General features: G+C 38.5%; 1 protein-coding gene across 2 annotated transcripts; it reads right to left on the bottom strand.

Annotated features, from left to right (window-relative positions):
* Nucleotides 1-3,370: 3,370 nt before the first annotated feature.
* Nucleotides 3,371-19,176, bottom strand: UBE2B (ubiquitin conjugating enzyme E2 B). Of its 2 annotated transcripts, XM_047084722.1 has the most exons (7): nt 19,025-19,176; nt 16,864-16,944; nt 15,400-15,425; nt 9,682-9,771; nt 5,670-5,758; nt 5,197-5,424; nt 3,371-4,710 (listed from the first exon to the last, which is right to left on the bottom strand). In XM_047084722.1, the coding sequence occupies exons 1-7, from the start codon at nt 19,066-19,068 to the stop codon at nt 4,582-4,584; spliced, it is 687 nt and encodes a 228-aa protein (XP_046940678.1). In that variant the 5' UTR covers nt 19,069-19,176; the 3' UTR covers nt 3,371-4,581. The 2 variants fall into 2 exon arrangements, with proteins under 2 accessions (XP_046940678.1, XP_046940683.1); XM_047084727.1 differs by lacking the exon at nt 5,197-5,424 and having other exon boundaries at nt 4,158-4,710; nt 19,025-19,150.
* Nucleotides 19,177-19,990: the final 814 nt, after the last annotated feature.

The following is a 19,990-nucleotide window of genomic DNA, read 5'->3' as shown; positions in this document are numbered from 1 at the left end:
TTTGTACGGAGGCCAAAGAGCTGCAAGTCTCTCTGCATTTGACATTCTCCAACTCAGGAGGGAAGCTAGTCTAATTCATTAGGTGGGCTGTGCTATTCTTGGCAAAAAGCCTTGTTTGTAAAGGGGGAAAGGAAAGGGCAACTTATACTTTGAGCTTCAGACAGGAAGCAGCATTAAGAGGTCTGCCTTAAGTGCTCTTATGTTTGCATTTTGGCAGCCTTCAAGACACCACAGAATCCGTCCTGCATTCCAGGAAGAATGACAACTAAATGGTACAGGTTGATGGAGCCTGAGGAGATCCTTTCAGAGATAGGCTCTGGTTCCCTCTAGACAAGTACTCAACCCCGTGGCACTTTAAGGATCCCAGTCTTTCAGGTAAGAGTTTAGATAGCTAACCTCCCCCCCAAAAGCCTGCAGAAGCATCATACTTGTAACCAACACCATCACCATATAAAGACCTCTCTAACTAAAAGGTTATTTGCTTTTTCTCAGCACAGTACACACTCTGGAGTCTTTTTAAAAGTATCACTGACAAGTCACTGATAAACAAAAGCATTATGTGGCCAATCTTTAGCACTCAAATCACTGGCAGTTCCTGAAAGTCATTCCATTCGGGCTTTTTACCCAAGTCTGAATCCTCCATATGCCAAAGAGGAAGCTTGAAGCCCTTCCTTCCAGGATTCTTGATTTCAACCAGCAAGGAGCACTAATGTTGAGCCTGACAGGAGTCATATACTCAAAAAGGTTTGCAAAAGGCACAGCTCATTTGTCTTTTTGGCCAACTAAAAAAAGCCCTAGCCCATGCTATGACAGGAAATGTACAAACCTCAAGACACTATTAACAAAACTGTTTTAAACTAATGCAGTTGAGGGATAGGGGAGGTGGAGAAATTACTCAAAGAGGAATGGCACATGCACTTGTATCTTCTTTTTCAGAGGACAGAGAAAAAAGTAAATTCAACAGTAAAATTTTGTTTCTAATCTCTTTCCTCTAATATGTCATATACTTGAATAATTAAAGGTAACTAATCTTTACTCTTAGCTGACAACAGCTCAGTTTTTTCCTAACTAGATGGGAACTGAAGTAATAGGGCTACTGTCTTGGCACAAGGCCCTTGCCCTATGGACAATTTCATTTACCTTTAATAGCTGTGCAACCACTGACTTTTTAATTTACATAATAATCCTCACATAACTGAGATTCCTTTGGGACTTTGCATTGCTAAATGCAATAGAAAGGAATTGTAATAAATACCACCAAGACCTAAAAAGTTGATTGCTATCTTTTAAAATCTGGAATTGAGAGATCAAAATACCTTAAACAAAACTCTAAAGTGCTATATAAACCCCAGGGGGTTCTTTCTTAAGAGTACTAAATGAATAAATTAAGTAGACTTTGTTTACTCAGCACAAAATACTGTTAACTAAGGCACCTTTAATAGATTTCTTCTCCAGTACCTTCTACCTACAGGAGTCAGAATTTTTACATCAGTTTCAGAAGTTATTCATGGAACTTTTTTATTGGGTGGTTGGGGTTGGGGAGGGGAGAGTACTGACTCAAGAATAGTTCCATGAAGGGGTTAAAATGTGCTCTATTGTTAAGTCATAGTCTTTTATATCAGAGAGCAGAAAGTGTTCCTATATCCAGACTTTACTTGTTTACCAAAAAAGAAAAAAAAAGGGGGAGGTAGAAAATAATGATCAAGAAAACCTCTTCACTGGATATAAATATGTACATAATTCTTTTTTTTTTTTTTTAATTTTTTTTTTCAACGTTTATTTATTTTTGCGACAGAGAGAGACAGAGCATGAACGGGGGAGGGGCAGAGAGAGAGGGAGACACAGAATCGGAAACAGGCTCCAGGCTCTGAGCCATCCGCCCAGAGCCCGACGCGGGGCTCGAACTCCCGGACCGCGAGATCGTGACCTGGCTGAAGTCGGACACCTAACCGACTGCGCCACCCAGGCGCCCCAATATGTACATAATTCTAAATCAACTAAAGTATTATAGATTTTCTAAAACTGTGAACTTAATTCCTTAATATTTCCTAAGGGGCAGTACAGTTCTTGGGTAAAAGACCAGATTGGCCAGGTACAAATCCCAGCTCTATCACTTGCTAGTTGGTTGACCTAGACCAAGTCACTTTATCTCTCTGTACCCAATTCTTCATCTGTAACATAATGGTTAGCTACCCTCACAGGATTACTGTGAGTTTGAAAGTGATCATATGTTGAAGTGTTTTGAACAATGCCATGCATGTAGAGCATTCCATGTTAACAGGGTGCTGGCACCTGGGTGACTCAGTCGGTTGAGCATTTGACTTCAGCTCGGGTCATGATCTCACATTTTGTGAGTTCAAGCCCCACATCGGGTTCACCACTGTCAGCACAGAGCCCCCTTCCGATCCTCTGTCCCCCTCTATCTGCCCCTCTCCCGCTGTGCTCTCCCCCAAAATAAATAAATATGGAAAAAAAAAGTACTTTTACAGAGGAAAATGCATCATAAATGCATTTAAACTTCAGCATGAATCCAACTTCATACCAAAATAAGTAACTTAGTTCTAGCCTCTTGCCATACATTTATAAAATTTACCTAGTTTACACATTTTTTTTGTATGATCTAACCTTATAAATAGAGGGTTTTCATCTAGTACTCAACCAAAGAAATAGGACTCTGTTCCAAGGCTGAAGAAAATACCTGAGAGGTAATTGGGAGAGAAATATTCCTAAGAATTTTCTCTACTGGGAATGTTGAGTTTCATGGTAGGAGTTTTAGGTGTGTGCTGAATTTAGGACTTGGATCTCACAGACTCCCTGCAAAGTGAGATGTAACCCTCTTATAATTATCAACACCTGAAATGTTTCAATTTTAGATGGGAAGAGGAAAACAGATTAAGGTAAAAATAGATTTTGAAGCAGTAACCAAATAGCATTAAATGAAATAAGAGGGGAGACTCTCATACCTACTGTGTATTTAAAATAAGAGTCAGTCAGTCACTGGAGTAATGTCTACGGGAACTATAATTTGTCTGAGAGCTGAATATGAAAGCATCACACATTTGATATGAGCAAAAAGTACCTTTAAACTTTTTTTTTTTTTTTTTGGCCATTAATTCCAGTGAGTGGACTCTCATTTGTATGAAAAGCTTCCTAAGATCATACTTACTCCAAAATTTGCCAAGTAATAACTTTTAAAGGGAAACATCCTTCCAGTGTTAAACTTTGCTTAATAAATAGAAGCTGTACATATTGCTATCCTACAGTCTTCCAACAGAGAAGCAGCTACTAGCTTACTAAGCTGGTAAGAATAGGACAAGAAACTACTGGGGTTACTCAATAGCTGTTTTAACTGAACTAGAAAGACTACACAGGTGGTTCAACAGAATTTACTTGTATATTTTCCATTTTCTGTGCTATTTGAAGGCATAGGATAGCTTTGTATTAGCTTTCTACAATACTGTGTTTTAAATTTATCCAGTAAACTAAGATGCAGTACAACTTTTATACAACTTAGGAGATAAAAAAAAAAAAAAAAAATCTCCACAAGAGAATGCAACTCAGCAGGCCCTGGTATTAAAACAATTTTCCAGAATAAACAGATACGCAATTGCATTAAAAGGCAGTTTTCAAATATTTTAAGTTACACCAAGATTCTTTCCAAATATCTGCCTTGCTAAACCAATGCAATCAAATCTTATTCAGTGTTAATAGTGGGGCATGGGTTTTGATAAGTGTTTACAGTTTTACTTTATCAAAAAATTTTTAAAGTGCTATCAAGCAGCAAAATAAATTGCATTAGCTCTGTGCTCCAGGTAGAGGTGCCAAATCCTCACGGTAGAGGTACAAACTGTGAAATTGCAAAAGGTACAGTTTAACAGTAAATAGTGCAGGAAGAAACAGTAACAAGTGGCCTAAATACAGAGTGGGACAGAATCAAACCAGTTATGTCTATGATTGCTCAAGTGAAACTGATATAGTTTCATTCATTCAAAATAAAATGTGAAATTATAATTGGTGTTTAGAATCAAATTTGAAGAATTTCTTGATAAAATATAAATCTGTTCTTTTGAAATTGGAAATGAAACTATCAATTGATGGGAGAGCTAGAGACTTATTAACCCCTCCTACACAGATAAGGAAATAAGTGACAAAGTCTCTTGCACTGAAGTTATGTATTTTAACAGCTTTACATGTAATATTCATATATAAAAAACTTTAAGTGCTTTTCTCCAATTTAAAAATCTAAAGAATTCAAAAATAAGGCATTCAATATTTGAAAAAAGTACAGATTTACAAAATGTGTATTATTCTGTCATGAAAACTCCACACCAACATTATACACTTGGAAAAAAATACAAACAGGATATATTACAAATTTATGTAAGCAATAACTTAGTTCACACCATGCAATAAAAAGTACATTAATCAAGATACACAAGCTTTTGTAGGTCTAAACTGAAGGACTTTTTTTTTTTTCTGCAGAATCCTTAAAACCTGTGGCACTTAAAATGTGTTAGCCTTTCTACTGAGAGGTAAATTATACACAACAATGATGAAAAAAATTAACAGACCAGATGTCTATTATGAATCATTCCAGCTTTGTTCAACAATGGCCGAAACTCTTTTCTCATATTCTCGTTTGTTTTCCTGATAAAGCTGTGCCGCCTGGCTATTGGCTGGACTGTTTGGATTCGGTTCATCCAGCAGAGACTAGATGGAAAGACAGAAAAGAAAAAAAAGATTTGCAAAGTTATTCTTTATGTTAACGTGGGTTAGATATGGAGCATAGGAGTTGTACAAAACAACAAATTATTCACTAATTAAATGGCAGATAGATCTTCTGTATTTTTAGGTCTTAAATAGTTTCAGAAATGGCCTGATCACTGTAATAACTTTCCTGATGCGAGAAAACTTAAACTTCCAAAACTCATAGTTCTCAATTGTCTTAAGACCTCTAATTTCAAGGAAATTTGAAAAGAGTATTCTTCAACATACTGAAACCATTAGCCAAGAAATAGAAATAGCTGAAAACAATGTTTATAAAATGATCTGAATTAAAAAGAAATGTGATAGAAAAAGCTTTAAAAATGTCTCAAGCAAAAATTTAATTGTGATCCTATGAAATCCACATAAACTAAAATACCCCTCAGTCCACCTCTCTCCAAAACTTTCATTCAAGGTCAACTCTGAACCCACCAGAGTGCTTTGGCAGATGGTTAACACTATCTTCTTCTTCTTCTTTTTTTTAAACAATTTCTCGGATGGGATAACATATTCATACTCAACACTGCTTCTCTGCACTTGGCAGTTTCTTGAGGTCCCTATGGTTTGTAATAAGCAATCATCTTTCTCTATCTCCAAGAAGAGTTTTCTTCCTTCTCCACATCCTCTGGCTATGCTTCTTGGGCACAACTCATGCTTGACCTGTGAGAACACTTTGTTTACACAAGGATCAGGAAAATGACCATGGATTTGGTCCAGTGTGGTCACTAACAAAAAAAGCAGACCAACTGTCTAAAAATCATGGGTTTTTATCCAAGCTGTGCCATTGGTTACCTGGGTGCTGGGAAGCTTAGTTTGCTCACTTGGGTCTTTAGAGTGCTCCAAAAGAAGCTGCCTATATCCCGCACAATCTTGAAAAATCATGATGCATCCTAACACACACTTACCTGAATTGATGTTAAGATAGAAGATACGTCATATGTTGGACTCCATCGATTCTGAAGGATATCTAAACATATGCTGCCATCAGCATACACTGCAAAGACAACACTAAAACTGGTTACATATTAACTTTATCATACTTAACAGTTAAAGAGAAATCTTTACTACAAATAGAATGCCTGGCCCCATCAGAAGTTGTGAACATTAATTACTAAACCCTGTCTCACAGAAAAATCATTGTTTTCTTATTTTGCACCTTTTCATCAGAAGAGTTTCAGAGTTGAATCTGTTTAAATTCCCTATTTCTAAATTCCTTAAATAAAGCTCTTAAAAAAAAAAACTTATATATCCACTCTAAGTTAATGATATACAAAGACATACATGATATGTTAATAAGTTTCTATTTTTATTTATTATTTCTTAAAATATTTACTTATTTTGAAAGAGAGAGAATCCCAAGCAGGCTCCACACTCAGCATGGAGCCTGACACAGGGCTCAATCTCATGTCTGTGAGATCATGACCTGAGCTGGTATCAATAGTTGAAGCTTAATCGATGAAGTCACCCAGATGCCCCAATAAGATTCCAAATGTGGTAAAAATTTACAATAAATTTTGTAAAGAATTTACAAAATATTTAAATTTTTTCATTTGGAATATGTGTAGTCACAAAAACATTTGTAAGACTAAATGCCAAAATGTAAGTATGGGCTATCTGTAAATCACAGGATTATAAAGGGTCTTGTTGTCTTTTACCTTTTCTTGTATTTTATGATTTATTTTTAAAACGAGTATGCATTCCTTTCATAAAAAATGAAAACCAAGTGATTAAAACGTTTTAAGTCTTTAACATTTGGGAGGCTTTTTCCCCTCTTAAACTGTATGTGAATTAATGAACATAATTTTCTTTTTTTTTTTTTTTTTAATGTTGAGACTCCTAAGCAGACTCCATGCCATCAGTGCAGAGCCCAACGCGGGGCTCTAACTCATGAAGTGTGAGATGAGGACCTGAGTCAAAATCAAGAGTAGGATGCTTAACTGACGGAGCCACCCAGGCACCCCAGTGAACACTTGTGAGACTATATGTCTACATGATAAACTTCCACAAGTGGAACTGCTGTCTTGATAAAGGGTAAATGCGTTTAAATGTTATAGATACTGCCAAACTTTGGAAAACTTCATGGAGCCAGCCAGATCACTCCACATAAAGATAAGAATAGTGAGGCTTTTTTGGGGAGAGGGGCAAATTATACATAAATGCTGTCATTTCTCAGGGTTCTAATCTCCATCCCCTTCCTTCTTGCCCTGTATACACCCTCTGGGCAATGTTATCCACTCTCATGGCGTCAATGACCATCCGTGTGCTAGCTATGTCTACTTTTTAGCTTTAGATCAGATTTAACTCTCTGCTTTAAAGCAGCTTAGTCAGTGGCTTACTATCTATCCTACAGGAACATCAAACTTGGCAAGTCTACACAACAAAACACTTAAGTATAGATTAAGTTTTAAAGTAGTAACTATTTAAAGTAATCCAAAAGTAAACCAGAAGCCACAAACATCCATCAAATGATAAATGGATAAACAAAATACAGTATATTCATAAAATGAAATCTCACTTGAAGCAATAAAAGGAAATGAAGTACGGTTAAAACATCGATGAACCCTGAAAACTATGCTAGCTGAAAGCTACAAAAAGCCCACGTGAATTATAGGATTTCATTTAAATGAAATGTCCAGAACAGGCAAATACATAGAGACAAAAAATATGACTGCCTAGGGCTGGGGTGCTGGGACAAAGAAGAAGGACTGCTCATTGTCATGGGATTTTTTTGGGGGAGAGATAAAATGTTCTAAACGTGATTATGGTGATGGCTGCATAACTCAGTGAATATACTAAAATCCACTGAACTGTACAATTTAAATGAATGAATAGCATGATACATGAATTATACTTCAAATAAAGATGTTTAAAAAGTAGACCAGAAAGTTAATAAAATACTAAGGTGCCTGGGTGGTTCAGTTAAGCATCTGACTTTGGCTCAGGTCATGGTTGGGGAGTTTGAGTACACCGGGCTCCATGCTGCTGCTGTGGAGCGTGCTTGGGTCTCTCTCTGTCTCTGTCTGTGTCTCTCTCTCTCCTTCCCTCTCTGCCCCTTTCCTGCTCTATCAAAATAAATAAACTGAAAAAAAAATTCTGATAAAAGAAAAAAGGGAAACCATGTTATTAATACAAAGGGATGAGAAATAATCTAATACATGTTTCCCTAAGGTTGAAAATACTACACACCTTACACACATAGACCACCACCACCCCCTGCACATTATACAGTGTTTCCCACTTTGATTTACAGAGCCTTCTTACCACATTGTGAATTTGATTCGATAACAAGTCTAAGATAAAAGTGGAATAAATGTTAAGTGACTCCTTCTGGAATTAAGTGAACTGATGGAGAAGACCATATTTAAATGAACAAAGGTTATAAAAAAGAAAACTTAAATCTTTCATACTGTAATTTATAATCCAGGAATATACATATATTTGAAATAAATAAGAGATCACAGAAGAGCAAATTTAATTATAAAGAGTCACTCAGCAATCATTTATGGAAAACAGTAATTTCTACAAGTGAAAATAGGAATAGAGAAAAAATGGAAAACTGTATTTAAAAAAGCCTTGAAAACATATGAATCTTTGACCCAATAATCCCACTTGTAAAAGCTTATATTCTATAACAACAGTATGGGTATTTGGGAAGGTTTTCAAGAATGTTCAAAGTGCTATTTAAGGGGCACCTGGGTGGCTGAGTCCCTTGAGCATCCTACTCTGGATTCTGGCTCAGGTCACAATCTCATGGTCAGGAGTTTGAGCCCCAAGTCAGGTTCTGCAGTCACCAACTGGGGTGCCTGGGTGGCTCAGTTGGTTAAACATCTGACTCTTGATCTCGCTCGGTTCATTATCTCACAGTTCTTGAATTCAAGCCCTGCACTGGGCTCTGGGCTCACAGCGCAGAACCTGCTTGGGATTCTCTCACTCCCTCTTTCCCTGCCCCTCCCTCACTTTCTCTCTAAATAAACAAACTTTAAAAATAAATAAATTATAAACTGAAAATCACCAACTGGACACATTAAATAAATTATGGCAACCTCATAAAACATTCTGCAGCCATTAAGGATATAAAAGAAAACATGAACATAAGGGAAGGGAAACAAAAATAATATAAAAACAGGGAGGAGGACAAAACAGAAGAGACTCATAAATATGGAGAACAAACTGAGGGTTACTGGAGGGGTTGTGGCAGGGGGGATGGGCTAAATGGGTAAGGGGAATTAAAGGAATCCACTCCTGAAATCATTGTTGCACTATATGCTAATCTGGGTGTAAATTAAAAAAAAAAAAAAAAAGGATGTAAAAGAATAGTAAGGTACTCACAGTACCTATATATCTATATAAAAATTATATCACAGTATCTATATAAAAAATTATATAGAACAATCTCAGTTTTGAACAAGCACTTGATTATTTAAAAGCTAAATTTTAAGCAACAAATTATTTTTGGTATCTTTCACATTTCTACAAATAAATAGGTATTATTTTAGGGACACCTGGGTGGCTCAGTCAATTAAAGAGTCCAGCTGGTTTCAGCTCAGGTCATGATCTCACAGTCTGAAACTGGGCTCTGTGCTGACAATGCAGAGCCTGCTTGGGATTCCTTCTTTCCTGCCCCACTCCTCATGCTCTTTCTAAATATAAATAAATAAACTTAAAAAAAAAAAAGCACCTCTCTTAAAAAAGAGTAAAAAGGATATTATTTTAAAATCAGAAATATTAAAACAAAACAACTTTACTTGAAATTTGGAACCTTCTAAAGATTCCAGGATACAAAACCATAGCTAATACTGACATGGAAGCAACATCTAGAAGTGAGAAGTAGAAGGGAAGGCCTAACAGGAAGGAAGCCACTGCCACTCTTTCCCCCCTCCCCTCATCATTTGTGAAGTGTAATAAAATGTTACTTACCATTTGGATGAAACATTTTGGATAAAAACCTAACAGTTGGTGGTTTATTTGGATACTCTTCAGAAAATTCTATTACTAGTTTAAAAGTACCTAGATAGAAAACAGACCAAAATAATTATAGTAAAGACAAGCAAAATTTTTAATCTCTTCATCAATGAATCCCCAACCCAATACTGGCGTTTTTGTACAACCACACAAAAATTAATGTCAATTTTGGCTTAGTACATAAAACACACTAAAAACACTTTGATTTACCTTAGACTGGTTAACACACAACATTGGCAAGCACTTGGGAACACACACTTTCAAGTGCTATCGGTGGGAATGTTAACTGCCATACTTTTGGAAGGCAATTTGGCCCTAGCTACCAAAGTTTAAAATGTACATTTGGGGAACTACAGCTAGTTTATTATAGCTTAGAGGGGTGTATGCCAAAGGATTGTGAGAGGGGGTAACTACCACACAACAAATGACTTAGACTGGAGGCATGGACACTAATTTGAAAGGTCTCTTCTGCCCCATATGAATCTGTTCACTTAAATATGCCAAGAATCACTAGTGTTAGTGTAACTGCCTACTTTAGGTTACAGACCAAAGTGGTACACCTTGTAAAGCAGTATTTTATGGTAAGTACAAGCATAGGCTTTTAAAAAAATTATGCACTTCTAACAAAGTCAGTCTGTTCACAGTGTACTAAGAACCCTCAATTCCAATTCCAAATTTATTATGCAGAAATAACCATTACTAGTGGTTTTGTCTTTCTAGACTTTTCTGTTTATATACTATCCAGTTTTTTATTTTGAGGAAATCTTCCCGAAGGTTGAAGAGGCATTCCAACTACAACCCTTGAGTATTTATAATACTCTGTAAATTGAGCCTTATTCCTAATGAAGTCGATAGAAGTTTAAACCATTCCAGATGTTCCTACAAGGTTCTTCCCTTAATTCATCAATGCAGTTTTAAAAAGCAAAACAAAAATCCTTTCTTCTATTTATTCTATCTTGTATTTTACCTTTATGTATTTAGTACATAACCTCTCTTTTACGTTTTTTTTTTTTTTTTTTTTTTTTTTTGCCATTTGGAAATTTGGGATTAGGTAGGTCAAAGATAAAAGCAAAATCAAATGTGTTATCTATTTCATATTCTGAATCGAGGTATTATGAAATGTACAGTTCAATGGTGAAGGGAGCCTTATATCTAATAATGTATTTTGAAAGTTTACAGTTTAATTAAAAAAAGTATAATGTAAAAATTTCAGGCTACACAAATACAGAACAGCTTTTTAAAAAAAAAATTTTATGTTTATTTATTTATTTAAAAAAAATTTTTTTTTTTCAACGTTTATTTATTTTTGGGACAGAGAGAGACAGAGCATGAACGGGGGAGGGGCAGAGAGAGAGGGAGACACAGAATCGGAAACAGGCTCCAGGCTCTGAGCCATCAGCCCAGAGCCCGACGCGGGGCTCGAACTCCCGGACCGCGAGATCGTGACCTGGCTGAAGTCGGACGCTTAACCGACTGCGCCACCCAGACGCCTATGTTTATTTATTTTTGAGACAGAGAGAAACAGAGCATGAATGGGGGAGGGGCAGAGAAAGAGGGAGACACAGAATCCCAAGGAGGCTCCAGGCTCTGAGCTGTCAGCACAGAGCCCAACGCGAACCGTGAGATCATGACCTGAGCTGAAGTCGGATGCTTAACTGACTGAGCCACCCAGGTGCCCCTAGAAAAGCTATTTTCAAGATTTTCCCCTACCTTATGGAGTCTCAGGACCCCTTTATACTCGTATTCCCAACCACAGCCATGCTTCCAATGGGAAGTCAACTGATTGTTAAGATGGGGACAGATACATGTGATAGCATACCATTTTATATATTTCCACCAAAAATGAAAAATAATTTCATTTAAAAATATTGGCTCTTTAGTAACTAGGTTGCAACAATTCCCCCAGTTTTTAACATTCTGTTCTCATGAATCAGCTGGTACAAACTGCTTCCAGCATGCCACTGGATTTAACTATCAGTGTTTCTTTTTTTTTTGTTGTTAAAGATTTTTGGCTTAAGCAATCTCTACACCCAACATGTGCTCAAACTTACAACCCTGGATCAAGAGTTGCATGCTCTACTGATTGAGCCAGCCAGGTGTCTCTAACTATCAGTATTTCTTGTATTAGAGGATTGAACTAAAAAATTTTTGGAAGTAATTTCTATGCCCAATATGGGGCTCTAACTGTCTTGACCTGGAGATCAAAAGTCACATGTTCTAATGACTGGGCTGGCCAGGCTCCCCCAACTCAGAAAAATTTTAAATATTAATTACTGTAAACTCACTACACATTAACCTAAGTATGAAACCTAAGTATATGTGTAACCTACACATTGAATTAAAAATAATATTATCTCCCCCCCTCCAAAGATAGAAGTGTAGCACTGTTTTACAATTCTGCAAGTCTCTTTAATGATTGGCTTTAACAGAAGACAGCTGGATTTTCTTAGCTACTTCTGCAATCTGTTACAATATGCTGTTTTGGTTGAGGGATAGGAAGCAAATCAGGCTTCATAAAATCAGTAAATGAAAAAGTAGAGTATTTTCATTGTTTTTTCAGATAGTTGTAGATACTCTTTTTTGATTACTAAAGAACTGGTAGGGTTTTAAAGGTTAATTGCAATGTAGAATCTGAAACCGTATCAAACGTTTTGCATCAGTTACACTAAAATCTGTTGCACAATGCATAAATCTTTTATTCATCCATAATTTTCTAGTATCATACATTAGTAACTCAAAAAAATACAGACTTATACAAATGTAAATTCTGCCACATTTCATTATATACTATCAAAAAACAAATCACAATTAGGTAACCACCTACTGATCTTATCAGAGAAGTCTTGAAGTACAGTTCACTTCATCACTTTTAAGTATGTCTGCCATACAGTCAAATCTAAATTATGACAGTTCGTCTCTCAGTCATTCATTCAAGTAGAAATGCTCCATGAAGAAAAGCAGTTTATGTTGCAACTCTGACAACTGCTCAAGTGCTTTTTTTCCAGACAATTGTCACAGAAGTGTTTTATGCATACTTCCCACCTAATCACACAGATTTTAAAAATGTATACTAAAGGGTCAGAATTTTTTTTTTTTGAGAGGGAGACAGAGTGGGGGGGGGTGCGGGGGAGGGGCTGAGAGGGAAGGAGGAGAAGGGAGAGGGAGGGAGGGGGAGATAGAAGGAAGGAGAGGAGGGGGAGGGGAGGGGGGAGAGAGGAAGAGGGAGGCAGAGAAAGAGAATCTCAAGCAGGCTCCAGGCCCAGCACAGAATCCTACATGGGCCTTGATCTCACAACCCTAAAATCAAGACCTGAGCCAAAATCAAGAACCGGATGTGTAACAATGAGCCACTCAGGCACCCCAAGGTTCAAAATTCAATAGTATTAATATTTACTTTTTTTTACCAAGATGTATCTTTTTTTGTCATCAAGATGATTTTAAGTGAAATTGGTAACTTTTAAAATCACAGAAGAAATTAACTTGAATTTAAATAAAGATTAAAAAAAGTAATAAACAGCACATCTCTTTAAAAAACGCCAAGAATAGGGGCGCCTGGGTGGCGCAGTCGGTTAAGCGTCCGACTTCAGCCAGGTCACGATCTCGCGGTCCGTGAGTTCGAGCCCCGCGTCAGGCTCTGGGCTGATGGCTCAGAGCCTGGAGCCTGTTTCCGATTCTGTGTCTCCCTCTCTCTCTGCCCCTCCCCCGTTCATGCTCTGTCTCTCTCTGTCCCAAAAATAAATAAAAAACGTTGAAAAAAAAATAAAAAAAAAAAACAAACAAAAAACGCCAAGAACAATGGGTTGCCTGGGTGGCTCAGTCAGTTAAGTGAATGACTCCTGACTTTGGCTCAGGTCATGATCTCACTGTTCCTGGGTTCGAGCCCCATTCTGTCAGCACAGAGCCTGCTTGGGATTCCCTCTCTGTCTCCGCCTCAATCAATAAATTACAAAGAATATGGGGTGTCTGGCTGGCTCAGCTGATGGAGCATGCAACTCCTGATCTCAGAGTGGGGAGTTCCAGGCTCATTTTGGATGTAGAGATTACTTAAAAATTAAAATCTTTAAAATACATTTATTTCTTAAATAAAAAGAATGTAATGACTATTAGTACAGTATAGAGCCACCATCTTGATTTGTGCCAAGATGCTAAACTGCACAGGTCCACTTATAACTACTAAAGGTTTTGTACCACTAGTACCAATTTGAATAGAATAAAAAAGGCAAATAGTGCCTCACTAGTGGTATGCAATTTTTTTAAATGTTTACTTATTTGAGAGAGAAAGAATGAAAGTGAGTGAGTGTGGTAAAGGCAAAGAGAGAGGGAGAGAAAGAATCCCAATCTCTGTCAGCGCAGAGCCCAATGGGGGGCTCAAATCTCATGAACTAAGAGATAATGAACCGAGCCGGAATTAAGAGCTGGACACTTAACTCTGGACACATACCAGACACCCTGGTATAAACAGACAGTTTTGATCACAAGGTATCCGTGAAACAGTTTCAGGGACTTTAAGGGAGCCCTGAGAACCTCCTGATAAAGTGTAAAAAGCTGAAGTCCTTAAGTCCTTTTCTTCAATTCTTTACCCCCACCCAGAGGTAACCACTGGTAACAGTGTGGTATAAAACCCTTTAATACACACACACCTGCATGTATATGTTTAGTAAAAATGTAATACAATATATGTTATTCTGAAACTTTTTTTGTGTCTTGAAATGTACGTCCAGATCTACCTTATTCTTTAACGGGTACATAATATTCTAGAATCTAGATATATCATAATTTACTTAACCATTTCCCCTACCGGCATTCAGGTTCTCTCTTTAAAAACAGTACTGCATCAGTATATCTGTGCAAATTATCTTCAATGGCTTAATTCTGAAGCCATTTTGATAATTAAAACAAACCTGTTCAACAATTCTTAATATCCATGCTATAATTAGGGAAAAATCTAAGGACCTGGGTCTTGGTGAAAATGCTAAATTTAAGAGACAAGTGATCATGCAGAATCCTATTTATGTATGTCAAATGCTAGCTATGTGTGAAACTACTGGCAGCCATTTTTTAAAAGATTTCTTATTTTATTTTTATCAAGTCATCTCTACACCCAACATGGGGCTCAAATTTATAACCCCAAGATTGAGATTCGCATGCTCTACTGAATGAGCCAGCCAGGTGCCCCAGCTATGTGTGTTTAAGAGCAATTTCAGCTCAACACCCCATCAGCATAGATACCAATGTTAAAAAAGCACCAAGGGCGCCTGGGTGGCTCATCAGGTTAAGCATCTAACTCTTGATTTTGGCTCAGGTCACGATCTCAACAGTTCATGAGTTCGAGCCTGGCATCATGCTCCGCGCTGACAGTGTGAAGCCTGCTTGGGATTCTCTCTCCCCACCGCCCCCCCCCCCAAAAAAAGTGCACAATTATCCTCCTTTAACCTACCAACTAGGCCTATAGTTCTACAGCCAAATACCAAAGTAACACAAAGAACTTGCAATGGATAGTGATCAAAGTGACGTGGAAAGAAAGTCCTCTATAAACTATGACTTCTCAGCACTAGTTTTAGTATGACCTAATAATGACAGAAAATAGTTTTAAATTAGATATGCTGTTGTTACAACTTCCTGCTTAAAAAGCAGTGTCCTAATATTACAGAAAACATAATGAGAATGACTTACCATCTTCAAAGGGTGTCCCTTCTGGTCTGAAAACAAGAAGATTTTTGATTAAAAGATGTTTTCATTCTGCCTTTTCCTGATTTTTAAGAGTGAAAAGGATAAACTCAGAGAAGGAGGGGCTCATTCTAGTGATTTGTGAAGTTTTAAAGATAGTGTTAGTTCACTGTCATGTTAGCCCTAGTTTTTTAGAGATGTAGGCATACAGGGTAACTGTTTTCGAAGTTTTCATTTTAGGCTGGTTTTAAATTAAAAAAAAGGGGGGGGATCACAACCTTAGTAGAAAAAGAATTAAGTTCATAAATATCAACCAGTGTCTTAAAAGAAAAAGTCATATTTTCAATTTACATCAGTAAGATGGAAATCACTTTTAAAGATAACTGTAACACCAGTGTTCTGATTCCCAGTAAAGCTCTTGTTCCAAACAGCTAGACAGAACTGATGTAAACCAAGAAAGATACTTTTTTTTCTCAAATCTCTTCCCTGCCTCCTTATGCCAATTTCATCTTTCATAAGCAGCACTATCAAGTTTAATTAGTTCTTTCAAGGCATTCAGGATCTCAAAGCATGTTAGTCTGAATTTAATCTCTTTCCTTTAAAAGAGCGAACTACACTCATTGTTTTCACTAGTTTTTAACATGAACTCTTACAACTCATTGCAACTCAGAATTGTTTATGAAGGTATTCCTTTAAAGTTTGAGTGTAAAACCCAAGTTTAAAAAGTATGAAAGAAAAAAGATCAAATCCAGGAAAACAAAAGAAAGCATATTAAAATTCTAAATTAAGAAGCATATACGCAATACATATAATATATAAAACATAGACTGCTTCTCAAAAGGCTCCAGTTATTTCACACCAAGGTGTGAGACATTTTTATTTAAATTCTTACTACACTCCAACTTGTCAGTATTTTTTATTCCTAGCTTTCTTAGTTACCAAAGAATGCAACCATAAACACTTGTTGGTACACTTTGTACAAAATAATTTACCTTTGCTCATTTAGTTTCGAATGATATTTTTATCAGGTAAAACCCAAAGGGATTAGAAAGTCACAGACAGTAACACCAATGCAAATAATTTTACATAACTACAAAAACACTTATTGGCAGGTTTTTTTTCTAATTTACTTTGCAGTTTCTGTAAGATTCCTTAGTTCCACTTCAGTCTCTCTTTCCCTAGTCGATACATTCACCTTTTTTTTTTTTTTTAATTTATTTATTTTTGGGACAGAGAGAGACAGAGCATGAACGGGGGAGGGGCAGAGAGAGAGGGAGACACAGAATCGGAAGCAAGCCCCAGGCTCTGAGCCATCAGCCCAGAGCCTGACGCGGGGCTCGAACTCACGGACCGCGAGATCGTGACCTGGCTGAAGTCGGACGCTTAACCGACTGCACCACCCAGGCGCCCCTACATTCACTTTTTAAAAAGAATTACTACACCTATCATTTGTTATACCTTTCCACTCACCCAAATATAACTGCATTCCACTGCATGATGTTGTTTTCAGATGGTGCGCCACTGACACCCACAGGTGGGTCCTCTTGCAATCTAGAAATCCAGAGTAGTAATTTCCAAAGTTGAACAACTTTAAGTCACTAAGAAGGCCAAACAGAACTCCTGTGGTCTGTACAATCTACTCTAATACAAACTAAATCCATCTCCTTGTTCTTGTGCCGAGGTGTAATAAACCATAGGATTTAAAAAAAAAACAAAACTTAACAGGTATATACTTATTAAATACGTCTTCAAATTATCTAAAATTCCAAAGGGCTTTGGAGTCATCCCTCCTCAAATATCAAGGTTCAAAGTTAAGACATCTTCGAGAACTGGTAAGTACAGACTGCCATCAACAACAAAAATTAAAAGCCCTGAATGCAAAAAATATTTTTATGCACCATCAATTTTGCTCCCATAAACATGCTGAGACTGTGTGAGTCCTAACTAACCACAGCTACCTGTGCAACAGCACCCCCCCCCAAAAGGACCCTCAAGGCAAACCCTAAATGGCTGAAAACATTTATATTCAATTTAATCAGGAAACTAGTGTTAGGCAGGAGAGTAGCTTTATCTCATTTGTTTCAATTAGCAACAGCCTTTAAAGAAATCAAGCTTCAATTAGATTTTTTCATCAATCCCTATTTTAAAGACCTGCAATATAGCTAAATCTATCTCTCATTATCAAGAGACTCAATACAAAGCTACATTCCAGCATGTCATAATCAAATTCTTGTAACGTGAAGCCCTTGGAAAACTACCAAAGGTGCCATGTGTTCAACTCAGAATTAAACAGAAAAGTGCAGTAAGAAACCAGAGTAACAATGGAAAGGAGCTGAACTTTTATTATTTGGGTTTCAATCACCGGAACGTGAAATCTGGTTTTAAGTTTCAGAAGACAACTTTTGCACCAAACAGAGCACCTCCTTGTACAGACTGTCATTTCAATAAAAAAATAAGGGAGACATTTTATATACAGACATAAATCTGTAGTGATTGTCAGGTAACATACTTTCAAATTAGTCTACATAAAAATAGTTCTTTTCAGTCAATCTGATTAAGCCACGATGACCAGAACCATTAAAGGAATTATGCTGCTTCATGTCCACCAAAGGTAAACGGCTAAATTAGAATATATTCAATGATAAACTATCCAAAGCTCAAAACAATGGCTTCCAAATGCCTCACCTATGGCTTTCTAATGACGAAATTGAAAGGTTACTTCCTGAGCAGCTACTGGATATTTTGTCTCAACCAGGGCAGGTCTCCCCAGAAAAATCACTTAAAAATATGCAGTGGATCTAGTGCAGTTTTCCGTTTTTTTCCCCCGTACCTCCAAGTATCAAAGGTAAACAACTGAGAAAAAAAGCACTTCTTCCTCACTAACCCCAACACCTCTTAACAAAACCCTATTTTACAAAAGGAGGTTCAGGGAGTATCATGTTAGCGCCAGTCTCAAGGAAGGCATTTTTCCAGACTTTGGAGGCTATAGATAGGGCTTTATACGCCAAGCCACAGAGCTGAGTTCCAGAAGGCACTGGCAGCCCGGGCTGCCAGCCCGAGTCCCAGGTCTCTAAGCCAGTTCTCAAGGTCCTTTCGGGCGGGCGAGGGGGAGTCGGGTTTCGGAGGATGGGTTACTAACCTCCGGACCTCGCGCTGCAGACCCCACCCTCACTGCAGAAAGAATGAGGGGGGGCAATTTTCGTCCCAACCCTGCCCCTCAGAGAAGACCGCAGGGCCATCCAGCAAAACTAACTGGTGCAACAAGCAGGGAAAAAGACTGCAAGGGTTCGCTTTTGGGGGACGAGGCACCGCAGGGTGCAGGGGCGGGGGGAATGAGGCTTGAACTCTTGGGCCAGACGTCGGCAGCTGACCCAAGTGAGCAGCGGGGGCATCCTAGGATAGTCCATAGCCATCTTTTTACTTTTGGGGGAGGGGATATCAAAATTTCTTCAATAGGAAGAGCGAGGAAGGAAGGATGGGGAGTGCGAACGGGGAATGGGCTTCCGTCGGTTCCACTGGGCCCATAGTCGGCCCTCTTAGGGTTAGGAGAGGAAGGTGTCCCGGATCCCCGCCCAGCAGCCCCACAGCCACGGGGAGGAGCCGTCACCCAGGCCAAGGTGAGGGGCCTTACCGCTTGAAATCCCTCATGAGCCTCCTCCGCGCCGGAGTCGACATGCTCCCCAGCTGCCCCGCGGTCAGTCTGAAAGAAAAGAGTCCCGCGCAGCCCCCCCACCCCCCGGCGCGGCGGCCGAATCACTGTGGGTCACCACCGCTGCCGAGGCTGCACAAACAACCCTGCAATGACGTCTCCCTCCGCCGCCTCCAGATCCCTCCGCCCTCCGCCAGTACCACGGAGTGAGGGGTGTGGGAAAAGGGTACGGGGCATATGAGAGCTCGTTATTGTAGTTTTTAGCAGGATTCTGTCCATTTTGGCTTCCTGATATAATAGATAAATTAGTTCTGTCTGATATAGAGATGTAGATTGTGGATTATGAGATCCCAAAGCTGAAACGCCATTATGTTTCTCCCCCTTTCACTAGTTTAAACTGGACCGGGTGGGGACAGAAAGACGCATCCGGGGCCAGAGATTTCAGGGAAAGGAGGTGGGATGACGTAAGGTCACGTGACTGCCGGCAGCGTTGTCAACAATCCACCCCTGAGGGGGAGGGGACGAAGTATCTAGAACCACGTGTCCCTGTGACGCGATTAGAACGCATCACGTGGGAGTGTCGCCTGAATCGGAGGCTCGGTCAGATTTCTGGAGCTGGTAGTTAAATTTAAGGGTTTGAGGGCCGGGAGAGACTTTTACTAGTTTTCTCTTCGGTTTGTTTGAACAGGGACGGAGATTGTGGCCTAAGCAAAAGCTCGTTTTGCTTAACTCATTAAAACAAAGTCAAACATAACATGGATTTAAAATCCTTTGTGGTTAGTTCAACTGCTTATCAAATCTGATACATGGGGCAATGAGAGGACCTCCGCTTTTTATAATAAGTGCAGCATTGAATGCTGAGGCACACACCACGTAAAATCCCTTGAAATGCTTCCATTAGGCCACCAAATACCCTGGCACATGCATTACAATGGAGTTTCTAGGGTA

This window comes from Lynx rufus, unplaced genomic scaffold, assembly GCF_022079265.1.
Source record: "Lynx rufus isolate CCGP_SWC_20201006 ecotype Redwood Valley unplaced genomic scaffold, mLynRuf1.p SCAF_1, whole genome shotgun sequence".
NCBI lineage: Eukaryota > Metazoa > Chordata > Mammalia > Carnivora > Felidae > Lynx > Lynx rufus.
Note: the sequence above shows the minus strand (reverse complement) of the source record. Positions and strands in the feature narration are given on the sequence as shown.

Excerpts from the sequence above, each read along its gene's own strand:
- UBE2B (XM_047084722.1), bottom strand. The coding sequence starts at position 19,068 with ATGTCGACTCCGGCGCGGAGGAGGCTCATGAGGGATTTCAAGCG. Across the intron at positions 16,945-19,024 it reads CTCATGAGGGATTTCAAGCG|ATTGCAAGAGGACCCACCTG; the intron begins GTAAGGCCCCTC and ends CTGGATTTCTAG. Across the intron at positions 4,711-5,196 it reads CCATCTGCCAAAGCACTCTG|TCTCTGCTGGATGAACCGAA; the intron begins GTGGGTTCAGAG and ends CTTTCCATCTAG.